At 65.2% G+C, this 21,660-nt stretch overlaps 3 protein-coding genes across 4 annotated transcripts; all 3 read left to right on the top strand.

Moving 5' to 3' along the window:
• Nucleotides 1–1,884: 1,884 nt before the first annotated feature.
• Nucleotides 1,885–6,205, top strand: LOC141746741 (uncharacterized). Its single transcript, XM_074595802.1, has 11 exons — nucleotides 1,885–2,185; nucleotides 2,504–2,969; nucleotides 3,054–3,130; nucleotides 3,336–3,456; nucleotides 3,705–3,764; nucleotides 4,184–4,413; nucleotides 4,903–5,055; nucleotides 5,166–5,397; nucleotides 5,489–5,565; nucleotides 5,847–5,973; nucleotides 6,100–6,205. The coding sequence occupies exons 1-11, from the start codon at nucleotides 1,885–1,887 to the stop codon at nucleotides 6,203–6,205; spliced, it is 1,950 nt and encodes a 649-aa protein (XP_074451903.1).
• A 2,133-nt stretch (nucleotides 6,206–8,338) lies between these two features.
• Nucleotides 8,339–18,754, top strand: LOC141746567 (ras GTPase-activating protein 4-like). 2 transcript variants are annotated; one of them, XM_074595310.1, is made up of 20 exons: nucleotides 8,339–8,437; nucleotides 12,642–12,698; nucleotides 13,110–13,223; nucleotides 13,577–13,638; nucleotides 13,760–13,892; nucleotides 14,197–14,278; nucleotides 14,461–14,592; nucleotides 14,679–14,770; nucleotides 15,038–15,161; nucleotides 15,269–15,422; nucleotides 15,765–15,829; nucleotides 16,062–16,174; nucleotides 16,245–16,431; nucleotides 16,722–16,859; nucleotides 16,990–17,310; nucleotides 17,390–17,527; nucleotides 17,615–17,750; nucleotides 17,839–17,959; nucleotides 18,043–18,101; nucleotides 18,197–18,386. In XM_074595310.1, the coding sequence occupies exons 1-20, from the start codon at nucleotides 8,373–8,375 to the stop codon at nucleotides 18,316–18,318; spliced, it is 2,415 nt and encodes an 804-aa protein (XP_074451411.1). In that variant the 5' UTR covers nucleotides 8,339–8,372; the 3' UTR covers nucleotides 18,319–18,386. The 2 variants fall into 2 exon arrangements, with proteins under 2 accessions (XP_074451411.1, XP_074451412.1); XM_074595311.1 differs by lacking the exon at nucleotides 18,043–18,101 and having other exon boundaries at nucleotides 18,197–18,754.
• Nucleotides 18,755–19,786: 1,032 nt separating this feature from the next.
• POLR2J (RNA polymerase II subunit J) lies at nucleotides 19,787–21,610 on the top strand. Its single transcript, XM_074595995.1, has 4 exons — nucleotides 19,787–19,883; nucleotides 20,094–20,183; nucleotides 20,459–20,633; nucleotides 21,324–21,610. The coding sequence occupies exons 1-4, from the start codon at nucleotides 19,831–19,833 to the stop codon at nucleotides 21,357–21,359; spliced, it is 354 nt and encodes a 117-aa protein (XP_074452096.1). The 5' UTR covers nucleotides 19,787–19,830; the 3' UTR covers nucleotides 21,360–21,610.
• The last annotated feature ends 50 nt before the right edge of the window (nucleotides 21,611–21,660 follow it).

Below are 21,660 nucleotides of genomic sequence, written 5' to 3'. Positions count from 1 at the left end.
CCATCAAGGAAATACGAAACGTAAAGGTTTTTAAGAGCTGTCAAGGGCTGGAGCTTTGTCCTCACAGCCTCCTGGTTGCCTTCTGCTGCAGGCTCGAGGGAGAAAACCCTCAAAGACCCAGCGGAGTCAGGATGCTGCAAGAATGGGAGCTCCTTGGGAGCAGCAGGTATGTGTTTGTCTTGCTGAGCCCTGCGGAAACGCGCTGTCTCTGCTCCTCTCCCACCCTGCTGGCAAAAGGGAGAGGTTTCGAGTTTAAACCTCAGCTTTCTATCCCCGGATCATCTTCTCCCAGCAATCAAAACAGTGAATTGAAGCAAAAATTGAGCAGGGTTCACCCAGCCCTGTACAAAGCAAGAATTTCTTGTCCAGCGTCGCCCAAGGCAGCTTCAGCTGATGCTCCTGTGCCTGGATCAGGTGGAGCCTCCCGGCGTCTGGGCAGGGCCAGGGCCAGGGCACCCTGGTGCGAGCTGGCCAGGCTCGTCCCTGGCTGTCACCTCCTCCAGCGTGAGGACACGAGGCGTCTCTTAAACTCCTTGCCACGTTGGGGCCGAGCCCTGAGACGGCTTAGCCCCCGTGGCCGGGGGGATGCAGGCGGCAAAGCCGGGGGAAAGCAGCGGAGCCGGGTGCTCGGGTACCACTGCACAGGGAGACGCTTCCAAGCGGGTCCCCTCGGTGCCCTGGGGCAGGGGGAGCAGCCGGCTGGGGGTGGGGGGGAGGCTCCGTGGCTGGCATGGGACCAAAGCACGACTGCGACGCGAAGCTGGGAGGGGACGGAGCCCCACATAAGTGCTTCTAACGCCACCCCACAGGTCTGACCGACAGCCGTGTGTCCCCCTGGCCCTGGCTGCAGGCCCGCGGCGGGGGTTTCTCCCTTCCCCCTGCGGTGCCGGCTCGCTCTCAGCAGGGTGGTTATTATTAGCCGAGCCTTGACCCCGCAGGTATGCCGGCCCCGCGTCCCAGAGCGGGTACCGGCAGCTGAAACTGTGACTCAGTGTCCCCCTGCGTCACCCTCACCCCACCGCTGGCACCCCGCCGGGCAGCGCCCAGGAGGGCTCGGGGGTGGCAGAGAGGGGGCCGGTGCGTCCCCGAGGGCACCCGCCGACCCCAGGGCTGGTATTGCCGGGTCGGAGGAGAGGAATAAGGCAGGGATGGGAGGAGGGACGGAGGCTGCAGCTGCGCCTGTTTGTCCCCTCCGCAGCTGGACCGTGTAATCTTTGAATGCCCCATTTCCACTTAATCTGAAGTCACAGTCCCCGGACCTTCGGGAAGGGGGGGGGTGCGGAAAATCCCCTCCCACGCAGGAGCGGGCGGCTGCGGCCCTTGGCAAACACCGGAGAAGGAGCGCTCGAACCCCTTTGCGTGGAGAGCAGCTGGGGGGGCTGGCGGTGGGGGCCGGGGCAGCTCCCCTTCCAAGGTCACTGTCATCCCTGGCCGCGTCCCAAGGGCTCGGGGACCCTTTCCCCTGGGAGGGGGGCTCTGATCTGCCCCCGCTGCCAGCGAGGGGGAAGGGTGGATGGGGAAATAGCATGGGTTGGCCCTGGAGCTTGAGTGCGTCCGCACCCCCGGCGCTGGGTGGGACAGTTCGCCTTGAACGGCTGGGGTTTTGGGTGAGTTTTGGGTGTGATGGCTCTGGAGTGCTTCCCCACCCCCGGGGCAAGGCTGGCTGCACCCAAAACCAGCCGGGTGCGGGCCCACCCCTTGCCCTGGCTCTAATGCTGGGTGGGCACAGAGCACCCACAGGGGGTCAGGTCCTGGTGGGGTGAACGGGAGTGCGGGACCACTCACCCGGCTGCCCCCCTAGCCCCAAGAAAACCTCCGACTCCTGATGACCCATTCTTGAATGTGCCTCTGGTGCCTCCTCTGTGCCTCAGTTTCCCCTTGCACATGGCTGGCTTGCGCCCTGCATCCTCGCAGCCCACCCTGGCACCTCGGCTCCGGGGTGGCTCCCCGGGGGGCTTGGGACCAGCGGGTGACCCTGGAGGCACAGCCGGCCCCTTTGCCCACGGGGTCCTGCCGGGCCGGCAGAGCCGGTGCAGGAATGCGGGGCTGGGAGGGTCCGGTTCCCTGGGACAGGCGGTCCCCACGGCGGGGGCTCGCGGGGCGGACCGTCCCCTGGGCAGTGGGACGGGGCGAGCGGAGCCAGGCGGCAAGTCCAGCCCCGCTGGGACACCACCATGGAGCTGCCGTGGGTGCTGCTGGCGCTGGCTGGGACGGGCACAGCCGCGGGCCTGGGTGACTCCCCGGGGGGACGGGGCAGAGGGGCACGGGGGCTCGGGGGGCTGCGGAGTGTTTGTGGCAGGGAAGAGGTTATGGGGCCGGGCGTAGCTGGGGGGGTCCCCACGCTGGTACCATCCCCCTGGTGCTGGTGCTGCCGGCGCCCCGTGAGCCCTGGCTGTGCTGGCACCGGCGCTCGTGGACGCTGGCGCGGATGCAAGCTGGGGGGTCAGGAGCTCGCCGGGCAGGGGGGGGCACAGGTTCCCCCCGCTCACTGCCCGCCCCCCAGCCCTGCTGCCTTACGTGCCCCGCGTGCCCCCCGCGGCGCTGCCGGGGAAGGTGACGGCCACCACCTTCGCGCTGGAGATGCCGTGCTGCGTCTTCGATGGACACGCCAACGCCTCCGACGCCGTCTGGCTGGTGGTGGCTTTCGCCAACGGTGAGCGCCCGCTTCTCCGGCACGTGCTCCCTGCCATGGCGGGGAGATGTGGGGGACCCTCGCCACAGCCACTCACCCCCCATCCGTGCCGCGCAGCCTCGGACGCCTTCAGAAACCCCCTGTCCCGCGATGATGTGCCCCCGTACGAGCGGCTGCCCACCGCCCACTCCTATATGACACTGGAGACGGCAGCGGCTGCCTACGCCTGCCCAGCGCCGAGCCCGGCCGTCCTGCGTGTTGGGGATGACACGGCGTGCGGGGGAGAGGGCGGCCGGGACCCCTGCAACGGACCCCTGCCCTCCCCGGGACCCTACAGGTGAGGCCGGTGGGACGGACACCCCCCCCCCAGGTCCGGGGTGTTCTTGTCCCCCCTGGTGTCACCGCTGCACCCACCCCGCAGGGTGAAGTTCCTGGTGATGGGCTGCCACGGCCCCAAAGCGGAGACGAGGTGGTCGGACCCCATCCTCCTGCGGAGAGGTAGCGGGGACCCCCCCAGGCCCCCCCCTGCCCGGTCAGGGTGTCAGCATGCTGTGTGGCATCGGCCCTGTGCCGTCACCCCAACGTCTGGAGGGGAGAAGCGGCCCCCGATCGCCCCCATCCCTATCCCTCCCCTTTCCATCGCACCACCCCTGAGCCCCCCGCGTCCCCCCCCACCGACACCCCTCATCCCGCCTCCCTCCAGCCGCCAGCCCGAGCACCATCGACCCTGCGCCCGCGCGTCGTGACAGCGCCCCGGTCGTCGTCGCCTCCATCCTGGCCAGCCTGGGGGCCGCGCTGGCCGCGGCGGTGCTCGGCGCCGTGGGGTACGGGGGCCACGCTGGGGGCCGGGGGGGCACATCCGTGGGGGAGCCCCGGGAGAACACCCCCTCCTCGGCCCCATCAGCAAAGAGATGGAGCAAAGGAGATGGTTTTAAGATTTAAAAACAAATTTTTTTTTATTACACTGGGGGGGTTGGCAAGGAGAAAGGGCCCCTCGGGGGTGGTCGGCGCAGGGGGGGCCGGCAGAGCCCCGTGGACCCCACTTGACGCCTCTGCTCCTCTCTCCCTGCAGCGCCGAGGCGTGGGGGTCCCTGTGCCGCCGGGATCCGGGGAACGGCGCCTTCGCCCACAGGTCCTACAGGACCCACCACATCCCCCCGGCCCTGCCCCAGCCCCTGCCCCCCGGCTGCGGCTGCAGCCCCCCGGGGCTGGGCTGCTTCGCCCCCCGGCGCCCTGGTCCCTGTCCTGCTGAGTAAACTCTCACTTTTCATCTGCGACCGCCTCCTCGTTTTGTCCGGCCGCGGGGCGGTGTGTCCCCCCACCGTCCACCTGCCACCCCGCTGGCGGCCGCGCAGGGCTGGGGCTGTGGAGGATGGGGACACTGGGACCCCCAAAAACCACCTGGGGCCTCAGCTTGGTGGCGCTTGGTGTCATGGGGGGCACATGCCAGCACCGGTGGGGGCTGGGGGGGGGGGGTAGCCCCCTCCCCGTGACCCCATGGCCTGGCTGAGGGCTGTTGCCCACCCGTGCCACGAGCGTGGCGGTTCTCAGCACGCCTCGCCGGCGGGCGCTCGGGTGTAGCAAATGCTCCCCCGGGGAAACGAGCCCGACCTGTTTGCCACCGGGGCCGTGGCTGGCGCAGGAATGTGGGCGGTTGGCAGCCGCAGGCGGGTCCCGTGGGGACGCGGAGCCCGGACGCCCGCACTCCTGCCCTCGGCACTCAGGCGCCCGCACGATGCTCCCGCTGCTCCTGCTGCTCCTGGCCACGGCCCACGGGCTGGGTGAGTCCATCAACGCCACCGGGCTGGGCTGGGGGGTCCCGCTGTCCCCAGCTTGCGGGGGTCCCCAGCACATGGCCACTGGGACCCCTCCTTGGAGCCTGGAGGTGCAGGGCAGTTGATGCCGCCCCCCTGTTCTGGGTGCCACCGCCAGCGTCCCTGCTGTCACCTTCCTGGGTCTGCTGGCACGGCGTGGGGTCCTCTGGGGTCTCGCAGGGGTGTCCCCCCCCGGGTGGTGGCACGGGGCGTCTTTCCTTCCTCTTTTCGTGGAATACGTTGTGTTTGAGCCCAAAGCAGGGGGTGGGAGGGGAGCGGGGGGCCCTGCAGGCAGCATCACAGGGGTCACCTCCCTCCTGTCCCTGTCCCCACGCCGAGCCCCCAGCACCGCTGCAGCCTGTCATAGCCGCTGCTCGGGGGCTACAGCGGGGAAGGTGAGGGGGGGCGGGGGGGTTCCGCACCCTCCGCTGCACCCCCCTTGGCTTCTCACCGCAGATGATCTCCCGACCCTGGTGGCCCCAGTCCTGGCCAGCTCATCCCTGGGGGGCCAGAAAACCGCCTCCACCTTCGTGCTGGACCAGCCCCGCTGCGTCTTCACCAACGTATCGAAGGACACGGTCATCTGGCTGGTGGTGGCCGATCCCAGGGGTAGGTGGGGGGCTGCGAGGCCCCGGGCAGGGCTGTGTGCAGGGCTCCCACCGCCGCCCCCCCACCCCCCTCCCCGGGGTCCCTCCTTACCCCCGTCCCCGTCCCCACAGCCGTCCCCGACTTCAACAACAGCGTGGAGCCGGGGGGTCCCGGGCGGGAGTTCCAGCAGTTCCTCAACAGCACCCTTGCCTACATGACCCTCAACACCACCATCCTCAACTACCCCTGCCCCAAAAACCCCGGGGACATCACCGTGCTGCGCGTCGGCAGCGAGACCCGCTGCGCCAAGGATAAGAAGAGACCCACCTGCAACGGTCCCCTGCCCGGCCCCGGGCCATACCAGTGAGTCTGCCCACGGGGACGTGCCCCCCCCGGGGTCTGCCGGCAGCCCCCCGGCTCAGGAGAGTGTGGCCAACCTCCCTTCCCATCCCAGGGTGAAGTTCCTCGCCCTGGACGGCTCCAAGCCCGTGGCCCAGACAGCCTGGTCAGAACCCATCACCCTGAGAACAGGTACCGCTGCCGGGGTGCTCGTCCTGCGCCACCCCGCAGCCGTCGGGGTCTGGGGGGGGGATGCTGGGTGGTCCCGGGGGGCTACACGCCGAGCACCAGCATCTCGGGGTGCAGCGTCCCTGCGAACAGCCAGGGAAACTGAGGCAGGGTGGTGCTGTGGGTCCTGCTGGGGCGCGACGGCACCGTGTGATGGTGTCACACATTGGCCCGCGACCGCGCCGTGTTCCCCGCGCTGCCCCGAGGTCCACGTCCCACCGCCTCCCCTCCCGCTCTCTCCCCAGCCCAGCCATCCGGCAACATCCCCGTGCCGGGCAGCGGGCACAGCGCCGGCATGATCGCCCTCACCTCCATCCTCTCCATCCTCTTCGCCATCCTGCTGGCCGGCCTGGTGGCCATGCTGCTCTGGGGGTAAGTGCCACCCCCGCGTCCCACCACAGCCGCGATGGGTGCTGGGCACACGGGACCGGCGTCAGGGGGTGACAAGGTCACCCCGTAGCCCCCACCCTCGTCGCTCACCCCCCCTTCCCTCCCCAGCTCGGACGCCAGCAGTGGCAGCAGCACCTTCAGCAAGCCGGAGGCGGTGACGGTGCAGCGGTACAACACCCACCATGTCTACGACCAGCCGGCCGCCCGGCTCTGAGCCCCCGCCACAGCCCCCCGCCGCTCCCCCAGCACCTCCCCACCTGCTCCCGCGCCGGCCGCCACCATCCTGCGCACCCGCGGGTGCCTTCGCGGCTGCCCCAGCGGTGTGGGTGGCACGATGGCCACCCCTGCGGAGGCACGGCCAGAGCTGCCCCGCGGGCAGGGAGCTGTGATGGATCGGGAGACTAAAGCCCTTTCCGCATGCTTTGAGCCCAGACTCTGCCTCCTGTTTGTGACCCCCTGGGAATGGCACCCGCCGGAACGTCGACGGCTCTGGGAAAAGCCCCATGGCCCCCACCCCGTGCCCCACGCAGGGCTCAGAGCCCCCATCCCTGGGGGCAGGGGGCAGCTGGGGGGTGCTCTGGGGTGGGAGAAGCGTTTTCACACCCGGCTCAGGGCACGTGGCATCGCACGTGCCCAGTTTAGGTGGGGAACAAGGCAGGGGGTGGAGGGGGAACTGGCCCCCCAACAGCCCCGGTGCTGGGGTGAGGGGCACAGAAATGCCCCCAGGGGTGGTTGGGGGGCTATAGGAGGGTGTTTCTCCCCGTTCCCCTTCGCCCCACAGCGATTCACCCCAGAGGAGGGTCTCCCCCACCCAGAGCTGGCCCAATCCTGCCCGGGTGCTGCTGGTGTTGCCCCCCAGTAGCCATGAGGTGGCAGGAGGGGACCGGCAGTGCAGGGCCTGATCCTGAACTGGGGGATGTGGGGGCCTGATCCTGCACTGGGGGCGGTGTGGGGTGTCTCACACAGCGATTCTGGTCCTGCACTGGGGTGGGGGTCCCTGGTCCTGCAATGGGGGCTGTGGGGGCCCGATCCTGTACCAGGGGCTGTGGGGGGCCTGATCCACCGATCCCGACCCTGTCCTGGGGTCCCTGATGCTGCAGCCTCGGCAGGATGAACCCCCCCGCCCCGGTGCTGAGGACAGGGAGGCTGGAGAACGCTGCAGGGTGGCTGTGCCCCCCCCTTTGAGTGGAGTCGGGGCAGGTACGTATTTATGTATTACATCATATACGTATGTTAAAATCCCCATATTGTTTCCGTGCAAAGGGCAGCATCACACTTACACCCGATCCATGGTCACAGTGCCCTTACCGGGGTGTGCTTATGCTGCCCGGGGGGGTTGTTAACAACCTGCCCCCCTGCACGGCGGGAGCCGGCCTCCGTGGAGCCCAGCCAAGGAAAATCAAGCAATTCCAGCAATTAACCCCTGCCGAGATCGGCTTGGACGCAGCGAAGGGCCGGTTTCATCTGGCAAACACGGGTCACCGCCATCCTGCCCCCGCCCTGGCCCTGAAACACCCCTTTCACCCACAAAGTGGTGTCGAGCGGCACAGGAGGGGGGGATTTGTCCCCCGTCACACGGGCGCTGCTGGAGGTGGGACACGTGGCCCCGACCACGTGTAGGGCTGGAGCTGGCACACGGCGGGGCGCGAGCGGCGGCGGCAGGGGACTGCGCCCCGTCCCCCCGTGCGGGGGATGCAGAGGGGCAGAGCTGCAGGACGGAGCAGCGTGTCCCCAGCGTGTCCCCAACACGTCCCCGTGGCGGCCGGGTGCAAATGCCAAGGCCTGGCACTGTTTTCCTGCATGGCCCTGAGCCCCAGCTTTGGGTGCCGGGCGAGTCCTGGAGCGGAGGCAGGTGTCGCAGGAGGGGTCCCCTGTTGTGTGTGTCCCCCCCCCGGTATTTATAGCACCCCCCAGAAATGCCGCCCGTCCCTCCGGGCGTGCGGCAGCCAGGGGGTACAGCCCTTAAAAACTCCAAACAAAAGGTGGGGTTTTGGGGCGCAGGGGAGCGGCCGGACCGGGGGCTGCAGCCCCCAGGCTCGGGAGGGAGCAGGAGGTGGAGCGGGGGCTTAATTAGGGCCGGTCCTTAATTGCCAACCCAAGCGGGGCGCCGGGCTGAGCCTCCCCGGCCCCGCCCACACAGGGCTAGCCCCCGCCCACTCCCGCAAAGGCCCCGCCCACGCCCGTCTAAGCCACGCCCCTTGGCCGACAGCCGATATAATCACCCAATCGCCGCCGGGGAATGGCTTCCGGCCCCGCCTCTTTCCCCGCCCCCGTGGGCTGATTGGCAGCCGGCGGCGCCGCCGGCCCGCACATGGGCGCGGGGCCGGGGGAGCGCGGGTTCGAGTCTCGGCTCCGCGTCTCGGCTCCGCTGCCCGCCCGCCATGGCCCGGCGGAGCGCACTCTCCATCCGCATCGTGGAGGGCAGGAACCTGCCCGCCAAGGACATGTGAGTGTCCCCCGGGGGTCGGGACAGGTCTGGGAGGGGCGCCCCGGGAGGGAGCCCCCTTGCCCCAGGAGTGCTGTGGGGTGTCCCCCCCAACAGGTACCTGTGCTTTAGGGACACTCCCCCAGGGTGGCTTTGGGGTGTCGCCCAGCTTTGGGGGCTCGTCCAGGACGGCTTGGGATCTCCTCCAGCAGTGCTTGTGCTTTGGGAGTTCCTTCCAAGATGGCTTAGGGGGTCCCCTTGCAATGGGGGTTCCCCCCAGGATGGCTTTGGGATTCCCCCCCAGCAGTGCCTGGGGGTGCTTTGGGGGTTCCCTCCAGGGTGGCTTTAGTGTCCCCTTGGCATTGGGAGCTCCTCCCAGGATGGCTTTGGGGTCCCCTTGCATTGGGGATTCCCTCTGGGATGGCTTTTGGATGTGCCCCCAGCAATTTCTGTGCTTTGGAGGTTCCCCCCAGGGTGCCTTTGGGACCCCTCTTGCTTCGAGGGTTCCCACCAGGGTGGCTTTGGGTGCCCCCGCCTGTTCTCAGTGCTCTGGGGGCTCCCTCAGTAGTGCGTTGGTGTCCCCCTGCTTGGGGACACCCCCTGGGATGGCTCCGAGGTTGCCTCCCAGGAGCACCCAGAACTGGGGTCGCCCCCAGCAGTGCTTTAGGGTACCCCACGCAGTGCTCCTGCCTTGTGGGGCTCCCCCTGTGCTGCCGTGGGGCAGGGCTGCCCCCGCCACACACCCCCCACCCCTGCAGCTGGCCCTGGAGCTGGGTCCTTTGGGGGGACCCCTGGACAAGCAGCAGGACACCTGGTACAACCGTCCCCCAAAAGGAGCAGGGAGGAGCCCCCGGTGCTCTGTCCCCTGTCACTGCTCTCTTCCCAGCCCTGGCTGGGATCCAGGGGCTCCGCTGGCAGCCCCTTGGGTCGGGCATTCCCTCCGTGGCAGCCCCCCAAGGGCTGCCCACGCGTCCCGGCATTATCCTCATCGCTCTGATCCTTATGGGGTGGGATGTGGGTGGGATGTGGGGCGGCCGCCAGCCACCAAAGCAGCGGGAAGCTGTTGAGCAGTGCTCGGCAGCCGGGCAGGGTCAAGGCTGCCGGAAAACCAGCAAAACCCCCTTCAGCCGTCATGGAAAAAGAGGATAAACAAGGAAAGAAACATGACTTTTTTTTTTTTTTTCTTTTTTTAAATCCCGTGTGTCGGAGCCTGATTTTTAAATCCCTCGGCATAACTCCCTGCCGGCAGCTTGAGCCAGCGCAGGCGGGCTCCGGTTTTTCGGAGGCTCTGGTTTTTTAGGAGAGTGCGTTGCAGAAAGCCGCCGTGCAATAACGCCTGGAGCCGAGCTTTCCAGGCTTTGGGACGCGGCGTTGGGGAGGGAGAGCGGCCGCCCCGGGGCGGGGGGGAACCCGATTCACCCGCCGCCGGCTGACCTTGGCCGTGGCTGGCCGCCGTCCCCCTCCCCTGCCGACGGGGGCTTACGGGATCCAGCTCCTCTGCCCTGTCCTGGCACAGCCTTTGGGATCGCCGCCGACGTCCCCACGGGAAATCCATCTGCGGGGTGTCGGCGGCGTCCCCGGGGCGTATTTGCAGGTCTGACCCTGCTGGCAAGCACCCGTGGGTGATGGGGCACCCCCGGACCCCCGTGGGGCTCCTGTGGGATCCAGCACAGGCAGCCGCAGGAGCAGGGTTTGGCCGATGTTACCGCGGTTTGTGACCCCCCACCCCCCCCCCAGTGCCACCCTGCTCCGAGGAGCTGTGCCACCGGCGACCCCCTCCCCTGCCCCAGCAGCAGCGGGGTGATTTCCCCGGGGTTTAGCCCAAACCGCTGCTGTCCCCGGGTCTCCCACCTCCTCCTGCTGCAGAAGAGCCTCTGGGTTTTGCCTTCCACGCCAGCACCCGCCCAGAGCGGGGCTGGCACCGTACGGCCACCGAACCACGAAACTGCCCATAAAGAGGCAGGGAACCATGAAACTGCCCATAAAGGGGCAGGGAACCCGCTCCTGCTTTCACCCTCCGGCTCGTCCCTGCCTGACGCCGGGGCCAGGGCAGGCGGGATGAGCCGCAGCAGCTCGGGGTGGGCTCTGCCTCCGTCCCACCCCCCCCCCCACGCCGGGATACGCTGAGAGCGGGAGCCCCTTCCCAGCTGAGCAAAATCCTCTTCTGCATCTTCATTGCAGGAAAGCAAGGAACATAGTCTGCTTTATTGGTTTTTTGGTTTGTTTTTTTTTTTTTTTATATATATATATATTTTATTTTCTTGCCCCTCCCTTCCAAGGGCTGGGCAAAAGTGGATGAATTTCTAATTGTAAAACGCAGTGCCTCAGCCCCCCTCTCCCCCAGCACTGCCTGCCGGGAAGGATGGCTCTGGAGAGCACGTATATTTTTTCCCCCTCCCCCTTCCCTGATTTATACTTTAAAGCTTCGTTCTCCGTTTCCTCTTTTGAAAGCCCATCCTTCCCCTTTCCTGGCTCCTTCCCCTGCACAGACAGCCTCCTGCCGCTGCCCGTGCCAGCCTGGGGGGGCCGGGGCGGGTGGCCGAAGCCAGCCGTGCTCTGCGTAGGTGTCAGCAGGGTGCCCAGCGCCCGCGGAGAGCCTGCCAGCCTTATCAATCTCCTCCCCTGACATCTCCAGGGACGGCGATGCCGAGCAGACGGTGTCGCCCAGCGCGCTGCCGGGTTGCCCACCTGCCTCTGCAGCAGGGATTTGTCCCCCACTGACGCTGATCACAGGCTCCCCGGCAGTCCGGGGGCCTCTGCAGCCTGCGGGGGACGAATTTTGGCTGCCCTGTGGTTTAATCCCTGCAGGACGCGATGCCCCGGTACTACAAGGGCGGCTTCGTGGCACCCCGGGGACATGGAGCAGCCCATGTGCTCGAAACATCCCCGTGTTGGGGACAAGCTTTTCCTGTTGCTGGCATTGAGGCAGCTCCCATCCGAAGCCCGCCCGGCGTTGCTGGGCACGGCTGGGGTGGGCAGATGTTCCCTTTCTGCCTGCCTGCTCCCTGCCCGCTCCATGGTTTGCACAAGGCAGGAAATGTCAGCGGCGGGCGCTGGCTAATGGCGCTTCACCCACCGCGCTCATTAAAACCCTCTCAGGAGGGAGACGGCGGTGAGCCGGCGGAAGGCTGCTCTTAGCAACCTGCCTGCACTGCCACCACCACGCATGGCCCGAAGTGACAGGGGTGCCTGGGGAGGCCAGCACGGTGCCGGGATGCACAGCCCGGAGAAAACCCCTCACAGCCGTGATTTGCGCAGCAGGGAGCCCCCCAAACCCTTTTAATTCCCTCAAGCCCTTTAATTCCCCCAGCAGCTGGCTCTCAACCTCCCTGGTTTTAGGTTGGAGAAATCGCTCTGTGCTTGGGATCCCCAAACCCCGACCTGGGCACTGCCCCCCTTCTTTGGGACACTCGCCGCTGGCTAACGAACGCCGCCAGGACCGGCGTTAATGAGTAACCATGCTCAGAGCAGGCTGCTCCGCTCTGGCTGTGTGCGACACGGGAGCCACAACTTTTCCACCCTCTTGGCCAGCACCCGGGTCCTGCCGGCTCGTCTGCCTCCGGCCGGAGCCCCCGCCCCTGCCTGCAACTGAGTCACCTCGTTTCTGATGGGCAATAAGCTGTAAAATGGTGATTATTTTTTTTTTAGCAGCGCATGAGCAGGTCGCCCCCGGAGAGGAAGCAGGGTCAGAGCATCATGGTGGCTGTCACCGGCCCGTGGGTGCCTTGGCACGCGCTGCCTGCCCTTCGCACCCTCTGCATCACTGCGGGGGGGTCCCCAGGGATGTCCCCGTCCCTGTGATGGTGTCGGGGCTGGAGGAGGCTGCCGTGGCCCGGCTCCCAGTGCGTGCAACGGGGCCGCGGGTGCCTGGAGCTGTTTCGGGGAAAGGGTGGGTTTTGTTTGTTCTTCGCCTTCCTATTTGGAAGAGGAAAGCCACGTTCAGCTGCCAGCGGGATGCGGTGGCCGGACACAGTCAGGGATGTGTTTCCCCAGGCTGGGAGCGAAGCCAGGGTCAAATCCACCCGCTGATGCCCCTGCTGCCCAGCACCCCATAGCCCTGGGGTGTCCCTACAAGGGGCGCCTGCGAGGTCCCCGCTCTGTGGGGTGTTTTGCCGGGGCTGAAGGCTTTGGTCACCCGTGACCGTGAGAGCCCCGCGGGGTTGGGGCGGGGGGCCAGGGCCACGGCTGGTGGCGCTGACAGAGCTGTGGTGGCGTGTCCTTCTAGCACGGGGAGCAGCGACCCGTACTGCATCGTGAAGATCGACGATGAGGCCATCATCAGGTGAGTGGCTCCATGTCCCTGGTTGGTCTCCAAACCTGCTGGCGTGTCCTTCTCCTGGCAGGTTCCTCCATCTACCCTGCTGCAGGCACAATATTATTAATATTACTATTACTATTATGCCCTGCTTTGGGCTGAGCCACCCCTCCAGACGCAGGCTGCGATGTCAAACAGCTCGTGGCCACCCCACCACCCTGTAAGCCACCCCCCATGTCTTGCCAGCCCAGAGCCACAAGACAGGACAGGGACTGGGACCCACCCCCTGCCCCATCTGTGTGTTCAACACTGTGGGTGCCGGCCCCAGCCACGTGTCACCAAAAGCTGGGAAGCTCACAGGGCTGGAGAGGTGGGGAGTGCCCCGGCGAGGGAGTCCTGTTCCCCCTGTCACCGTCACCAGTGCTCTCTGCCCCGCAGGACTGCCACGGTGTGGAAGACGCTGTCCCCGTTCTGGGGGGAGGAATACGAGGTGCACCTCCAGCCCACCTTTCACAGCGTCTCCATCTACGTCATGGATGAGGATGCGCTCAGGTACGGGCAGGTCGGCTGTGGGGCGGCGGGTGCTCGGCATGGGGACTTGGACGTTGGTGGCTTTGGCTGCCTGCGTGCTCAACCCCATTGTAGACAGCAGAGAATCCACACCTGGATTGGGCTTTGGGACACAAACAGGTGAAGTTATTTCCCAAGGTTATTTTGCAGCTGGCAGCAAAGGGTGGCTGACGCGCTCCATGGGGACAGACACACAGTGGTGGCCCCAGCCCAGAACACCTGGGTGCCTTTTCCCCCCCCCAAAACGTGCGGCGGCGGCTGTCCTGCCTGGGGCCAGGCGGAGCAGGCGGGCTCCGATCCCACACCCTGTCCTGCTCCTGGCTTTTGTTTTCCAGCCGCGATGACGTTATCGGGAAGGTCTGCATCACCCGGGACATGCTGGCGGAGCACCCCAAGGGTAGGGGAACGTGTGGCCAGGAGGGTCCCAGCGGGGACCCATCTCCCACCCCTGTGACAAGCCGGTCCCAAGGTTGTTGGGGCAATGACCCCCTCCATGAAGGTGTCCCGTTTTCCCACAGGCTACAGTGGTTGGATGAGCCTCAGCGAGGTGGACCCGGACGAGGAGGTGCAGGGGGAGATCCACCTGCGGGTGGAGGTCCAGGGGAGCCATGGCAGCCGGCGGCTGCTGTGCTGCACCGTGCTGGAGGCCAGGTGAGGAGGGGACACGGGGGTGGCAGGGGCTGCGCGTGCAGCTGGGACGTGTACGGTGGGGTCCTGGCTGCTCCGTGACTCAGTTTCCCTCAGTAGCAGGGTCTTCTCAGTTGTCCTCCCTTGGGTGCAGAGCATCCTCCCCACCACCCGGCAGCTGACAAGGGTCCTGGGGCAGGGTCCACCTCATGTGCTGGTCTTCGTGGCGTGCATCTCAAGATGCTGGGAACTGAGGAGGGGAGTGGGTGCCGTGGGTACCTGTAGGTATTTTGGGAGGATACTGGCAAATTCCCCCTCTTCTCGGCAGGGATTTGGCCAGGAAGGACCGGAACGGCGCCTCCGACCCCTTTGTCCGCTTGCGCTACAACGGGAAGACGCAGGAGAGCACCGTGAGTACGACTTCAGTTTATCACGATCCTCCAACCTGCTGGTGGTACAGGTGAAATCACCCCACTGGGGAGCCCGGATCTCGGCCAGGAGCCAGCCCTGTTCTCCAGCATCCCCAGCTCGGTGTCCCTGGGGGGGCGTCACATCCACCTGGCGTGGGGGGATGAAGCCGTTGCCTTTGCAGGTGGTCAAGAAATCCTGCTACCCCCGCTGGAACGAGACCTTCGAGTTCGAGCTGGCCCAGCCCGCCGGGGAGAAGCTGTGCGTGGAGGTGTGGGACTGGGACCTCGTCGGCAGGAACGACTTCCTGGGCAAGGTGAGTCCCCAAACCCTGTCGCCGCTGCCGGGGGTGGGGGGCCCTCCCGGCTGCCCGCCCGACCCCCTCCTGCCTTCCCCTCCCAGGTGGTGTTCAGTGTCCAGGGGCTGGAGGCGGCCGGGCAGGAGGAGGGCTGGTTCAGGCTGTGGCCGGACAAGTCCAAGCCAAGGGAGGAGGAGTGAGTGTCGGCATGGGGGTGTTGGGGTGTGCTGGGGCGGTCCTGGTGCCCGCAGGGCTGTTGGGGTTATTCCTGGGAAGCATCCTCCCTTTGGAGGGGCAGCTCCTGGAAACGCCCTTGTCGGGGAGAGGGGAAAGTGCCGGGCAGCCCCACCTGCCTGCCCAGGCTTTCCCGGGCTGTTGGGCCACCTCCTGCTTGGTGAAGTGCTTCTCCCCCGCTTCCGTCCATCCCTACATCCCTCTCCCCACCCACCCTGTGCCCCCGCAGGCGCCGAGGCAGCCTGGGCTCGCTGCAGCTGCAGGTGAGGCTGCGGGACGAGACGGTGCTGCCGTCCCACTGCTACCAGCCCCTGGTCCAGCTCCTGTGCCAGGAGGTGACGTCGGGGCTCCAGGTGAGGGGTCCTTGCGAAGCCCTGCCAGGGCACCCACCTGCCTCCAGCTCTCTGCCGGGGCATGTGTCTCCCTCGGGCCATCACGTCGTGGTGCCTCTCCCCACCAGGATGGCCAAGTGCACCTGGTCACCCTCCTGGATGAAACCACCACGGCCGAGTGCCGGCAGGAGGTCGCCATCAACTTGGTCAAACTCTTCCTGGGCCAAGGGCTGGTCAAGGAGTTCCTGGACCTGCTCTTCGAGCTGGAGCTGGCCAAGCCCTGTAAGGCTGGAGCGGGGAGCGGAGCTGGAGGCTTCCAACCATCTCCTGGGGCTGCAAAACCTCCAGGACCTTCCGTGGTGATTTTTTTGGGGGGATGACGGTTGAGGTTCAGCCATCAGGCCGTGCTCTGGGTGGGAACCTGTTGGGTTCATCCCGAGCAATGTGGGGGCTGATGCTGGTGGAGGAGCAGGTGGGTTGAGGTTAGGAAATCCCCATAACTCCCATGGAAATGGCCGGGGGTGGAGGGCACAGCCCCTGTAAATGCCCCCTCCCATGATTGAAGCTGCCCGGTGGGTGACCCGTGGCCATCCCCCAGGCCACAGACTCTCTCCTGTTTTGCAGGTGAGCCCAACACTTTGTTCCGGAGCAATTCCCTGGCCTCGAAGTCGATGGAGTCCTTCCTCAAGGTGCCGCACTGCCTGAAACCTCCTCTTCCCATGTCACCCTGGCTCTGGGCTGTCCCCACTGGGGACGGTTCCCAGGGGGAGTACTGGGAGGGCTGGTGGGGCTGTGTCTTTCCCTGGGGCTGGGAGGTTGGAGAAAATCCCCTAGGTGACCCATATCGGGGAGTCTGGGGGTGTCGGGTGGCAAACCTGTGGCCCTGCCCCCATCACCATCCCCTGCATGGTCCCTCGGCAGGTGACGGGGATGCCGTACCTGCACGCCATCCTGGGACCCACCATCACCCGCGTGTTCGAGGAGAAGAAGTACGTGGAGCTGGACCCCGGCAAGGTGGAGGTCAAAGACGTCGGGTAAGAGGTGCAGGGGGTGGCGAGGCCGGGGGTTCCCTGGCCATGGGGCTGATGGTGCCAGTGCCCGCAGGTGCTCGGGGCTGCACCGGGTGCAGACGGAGGGCGAGGTGATCGAGCAGGGACGCCAGCACCTCCAGTCCTACCTGAGCGAGCTGCTGGATGCCATCGGCAAGTCAGCCGCAGCATGTCCCCCCGTCATCCGCGCCACTTTCCGGCAGCTCTTCCAGCGTGTCGGGGAGCGCTTCCCCCAGCACCAGGTTGGTCCGCAGCAGGAGATGCACTGGGGGGTCAAACAGGGACATCCCCGGGGGACAGGGCGCACTGGGTGCAGTCCCCCAGCTTTGGTTGATGAGGTCCCTTCTCGGGCATGGGGGCAGCCCCCGGGGATGGGGCGCAGGGGGACAATGGGGCCATGCAGCACCCAAACAGCCACCCTGCTGCTGGCAGCCAGCCCCCATGTCCCTGGAGCATCGATGTATGTGGTGCCTGGGGCTGTCCTGCGTTGGGACAGACGCTCACGCCTCTCCTCTCCCTCGGGCGGCTGCAGCACGCCAAGTTCGTGGCCGTCACCAGCTTCCTCTGCCTCCGCTTCTTCTCGCCGGCCATCATGACCCCCAAGCTCTTCCACCTGAGGGACACACACGCCGACGCGCGCACCAGCCGCACACTGCTGCTCCTGGCCAAGGTGGGACGGAGCGGGGACACCAGGGGGTCGGTGGTGTCACCTAGGTGGGGTTTTTGGGGAGCTCACCTGCTTCCCATTGGGTAGGGCTGGGTCTGGTGCCAGTGACACCACCATCCCCGGGGGTCTCCAGGCTGTCCAGATGGTGGGCAACATGGAGCCGGCGGCCGGGCGGGCCAAGGAGGCCTGGCTGGCCCCGCTGCTGCCCGCCCTGCAGCAGGGCATCGCCCAGATGAAGGACTTCATCGCCCGGCTGGTGGGGATGGAGGAAGAGGAGGAGGAGGAGGAAGGTGAGGGGCGGCCGCCGGGCCCCTCTGCCGCGGTGGTGAAGGAGGGGCCGCTTGTTATCCACAAGACACGGGGCAAGGGGCCGCTGCTTGCCGCCACCGCTAAGAAACTCCATTTTTGCCTCACGGGGGAGGCCCTCAGCTTCGGCAAGAGCCCTGGCGCTGAGGTAGGGGGATGCTGGGGGGTGGTGGGGGCTGGCAGCGAGGTGGCACTTGTGTCATGTCCCCCCCCACACACACCATCAGCGTATCGGCGCCATCGCCCTGGCCGACATCCTCGCTGCGGAGAAGGTGGAGGAGAAGAGCTTCGGGAGCTCCCACGTCATGCAGGTGGTCTACATGGACGCGGGCGGGCGGCAGGAGACAGCCTACCTCCAGTGCAAGGTGGGAGGGGGACGGGGGACGGGGGGGACACCCCGAGGGGCGGCGCAGCCTGGGACGCCCCCGCCGCCACTGTGCCGTCCCTCGCAGTGCGTCAACGAGCTGAACCAGTGGCTGTCGGCCCTGCGCAAGGTGTGCGGCAACAACCCCCGCGTGCTCCGCGCCTACCACCCCGGCGTCTTCCGCGGGGACAAGTGGAGCTGCTGCCACCAGAAGGAGAGGACAGGTAGCGGGGAGGGGACCCCCCCCCCACAGGGGTGCTGGTGGGGTACGTGCGTCCCCCATCCGCTCTCTCGAGCCCCGCTCTCCCGCAGGGCCGGGCTGCGACCGGACCCGCCATGGCGTCACCCTGCAGGAGTGGAGCGACCCCCTGGACCCCGCGGCGGAGGCCCAGCGCCTCTTCCACCACCTCCAGGGACTCCGAGGGACGCTCAGGTGAGACCCCCGTCCCGGGATGGGGACACACACCCCCTCGCACCCCCCTGTGCCCCCTGCCAAGGGCCTGTCCCTCTCCCCAGGGAAAAGTACTGGGAGCTGCTGGAGCCGGAGGACGCCCAAAATGGCCCCCGGGGGGAAGGTAGGTGTGGGGGGATGCTGCGGTTGGGACACGAGGGACGGGCTGTGGTGGCTGTGGGGGGGTTCGGGGTCTCACTGTCTGTCCCCCCGCTGCAGGTTCCCCCCTGCCCGAGGGGCTGAGCCGGCTCTTCGGGGTGCTGGGGGAGCTGGAGGGCTGCCACCGCCTGGCGCAGCCCCCCGACCCCCCGGCCCCCGCCCTGCTGCAGCTGCAGGTGTGAGGGGACCCCCGGGGTGGCCGTCCCCACACCTCGGGGACCGCCGCCGTGGCAATAAAGGCACTTTGTACCCTGCAGCCGGGTCCCGTCTGTCTCTGGTGGGGACGCTGCCGGCCACGGGGATGGGCACTGGTGGCGGCAGCACTGGGTGGGGACTGGCCAAAGCTCTGCTGGTGGCACTGGTGGCGCTACTGACGGTGGCACTGCTTGTGGTGGCATTGGTGACATTGCTGATGGCCCTACTGCTGGCAGTGGTGCATCACTGGTGGTTCTGCTGGTGGCCTGGTGAAAGCACTGCTTGGTGGCTCCATTGCTAGTGGCTCCACTGGTTGTGCCACTGCTGGTGGCACTGGTAGCTCTGCTAGTGGCAGCACTGGTGGTGCTACTGGTGTTGGCACTAGCGTCATCGCTGATGACCCCGCCGCTGCCATTTCTTGTGGCCCTACTGGTGGCAGCGGTGGCATTACTGGTGGTTCTGCTGGCGGCCTGGTGAAAGCACTGCTGGTGGCTCCACTGGTGGTGCCACTGATGGTGGCACTGGTGGAAGTGCTGCGGGTGGCACTGGTCGTTTTACTGGTGGCTCCGCTGGTGGTGCCAGTGATGGTGACACTGGTGACACCCTGGTGGCCCTCCTGATGGTGGCACTGGTGGAAGTGCTGCGGGTGGCACTGGTCGTTTTACTGGTGGCTCCGCTGGTGGTGCCAGTGATGGTGGCACTGGTGACGCCCTGGTGGCCCTCCTGGTGGAATTCTGGTGGCCGCAGTGGTGGCATCACTGGTGGGTCTGCTGCTGGGGGCATTGCTGATGGTGTCACTGGTGTTGGTGCTCCTTATGGCATCACTGATGACATCAGCAGGGGCCCTGCTAGTGACCTTTCTGGTGGCACCAATAGGGCACTGATGGTGGAACCACCGATGGTTTTGCTGATGATCCCAGCAATGGTGGCACACACGATGAAACTGGTGCCACCACTGCTCGTGGTGGCACTGGTGATGTCACTGACGGTTTTGCTCGTGGCCACGGTGGTGGCATCACTGGTGGTTTTGCTGGTGGCCTGGTGAAAGCACTGGGGGTGCTAGTGATGGTGGCGCTGGGGGGGAAGTACTGCTGGTGGCGCCACGGGTGAAGGCACTACTGGTGGGAGCACTGGTGGGTGGCTCCACGGGTGGCGGCGCTGGTGGAAGTGCTTCCGGTGGCTCTAGTGGTGGCTCCGCTGGTGGTGGCACTGGCGACACCCTGATGGCCCTCCTGGTGGACTTCTGGTGGCCGCGGTGGTGGCATCACCGGTGGTCCTGCCGGCCCCATCGCTGCTGGTGGTGCCCCCCCCCCCACTTCCCCGTCATCACCGATGACATCGCGGTTGGTGGTCCCCATTTTCGTGCCCACCGACGGTGACATTACCCCGGGGGGGGGGGGGTGGCGCCGCGCTGAGCCCTCCCGCCCGCCAGGGGGCGCCGTCACCGCCGGGAGCGGCCGGAAGTGAGGCGGGCTGGGCGGGCGAGCGGCGGCGGCGGGATGAACGCGCCTCCGGCCTTCGAGTCCTTCCTCCTCTTCGAGGGCGAGAAGAAGTGAGCTGCCAGCCGAGGGGGGCGACCTTGTCGGGCCGCAGACACCCTCTTCGAGCCGCGGGGGGCTGGGGGGGGGGAGGCCCGGGCTCCCCGTACGGGGAGCCCGGGCCTCCCCCCCCCCCAGCCCCCCGCGGCCTATGTGGAGCTTGGCGGGGTGAGGGGGGGGATCCATTCCTTGAGGCGCTGAGGTAACGGCCTGTATCCACTCAGGATCACCATCAACAAGGACACGAAGGTGCCTAATGCCTGCCTGTTCACCATCAACAAGGAGGACCACACGCTGGGGAACATCATCAAATCGTGAGCTAAGGCGGGGGCGGGAAGGGAGTAAATTAACTTTTTTTGGGGGGGGGGGGGCGGTTAGGGGCTTTTTTACCTCAGGAAGTTGAGATAGGTGTTGTCAGGTCAGGGCAAAGGCTTTAAAAGTGAGGGAACAGCCTCCACAAACATGTTCGTATTTGAACGGGTGTGGGGAAAGCCCACCAGAAATACGGCTTTTTATTTTTTTTTTTTTTAATGTAAAAAGCATTTGTATTTGCGCTGTGTGGTTATTCACTGCAGCTTCTCCGTTCCAGGCAGTTACTGAAAGACCCCCAGGTGTTATTTGCAGGGTACAAAGTCCCGCACCCGCTGGAACACAAAATTATCATCCGCGTCCAAACCACCCCTGATTACAGCCCCCAGGAAGCGTTCACCAACGCCATCACGGATCTGATCAGCGAGCTCTCCCTCCTGGAGGAGAGGTTCAGGGTAAGCTTGTTGCTTTTTTCTTTAAAGTATTTCAGCTTCTTGCAATTAAAAATTAAAACAGAGGGGAGGAGTACTGTAGCTTAGAGCTGGTCAGTAAATTAATCAAAGCCAAGCAGCACACCTCAGCTCCTGTCAAGGCATGGTGGAGCTTGTCTGCTCTTAATTAAGGGTTATTGGCATGCCCATCAGGGGTTCAGTGGGTGCTCTGTAATTCCCTAGATGGCTGGCATTTGTTTTCTCACACTCTTATTAGTGTAGAAAACAATCTATCTTCTATTCTAAGTGTTGGTTTGGGTTTTTTTATTTCTCCTGCCAAAACTCTGGGACAGTATTTTTTTTTTTTTTGGACCACTTTTCGTAACTTCTGCCCAACTGTGCAATTGTATTTCTTTAGCCCCTGATTTTTGAGGCTTAATCTGCCCGAAAGGTTATTCAGAGAAAACCGGGAGGGCTATGAATAGGATGCTGTCTGTAGTGTTCTCTGATATGCTGGTAGAAGGTAACAGTGCACCAATTTTGTAAATATGTTTTGATATTAAGTATTATTTTTCTGGATGGTGTCAATTTCCACTGATGGTTTGTGGTTCTGCTTGTGTTGCACAGAACACTGTTACGAATGTTTAAAGTAACCTCGCCCAGCTCAGTAACACTTCTTGTCTTAGCGTATGTATTTTTCTTTGTGTTTTACAGGTTGCTATTAAAGACAAACAAGAAGGAATCGAGTAAAATCATCCCCTTTAGAGCGGAGTGTACTTGTGAGGCAGACTGATGTGTGTGTTAGTTGGATGTTATATTTAAACCTCCATTCATGGCAAATATTTTCTCCCTTGTCCCACTTACGTTTAATTTTTGACAGTAGCAACGGTATTTTGTGTCTATTTTTTTTTTTTTTTATACTAGACGGGCACTTTGCCAAGAGGATAAATGTCTTGTTTGATTTGATGGATAAGTCATTAAAATGGTTTCTACTTTTCTAATTGGAGCCTTCAGTCAAACATTTGTACTGGGCTGTTGGCGAGTTTATTGT

This window comes from Larus michahellis, chromosome 7 (genome assembly GCF_964199755.1).
Source record: "Larus michahellis chromosome 7, bLarMic1.1, whole genome shotgun sequence".
Classification (NCBI taxonomy): Eukaryota; Metazoa; Chordata; class Aves; order Charadriiformes; family Laridae; genus Larus; species Larus michahellis.
Note: the sequence above shows the minus strand (reverse complement) of the source record. Positions and strands in the feature narration are given on the sequence as shown.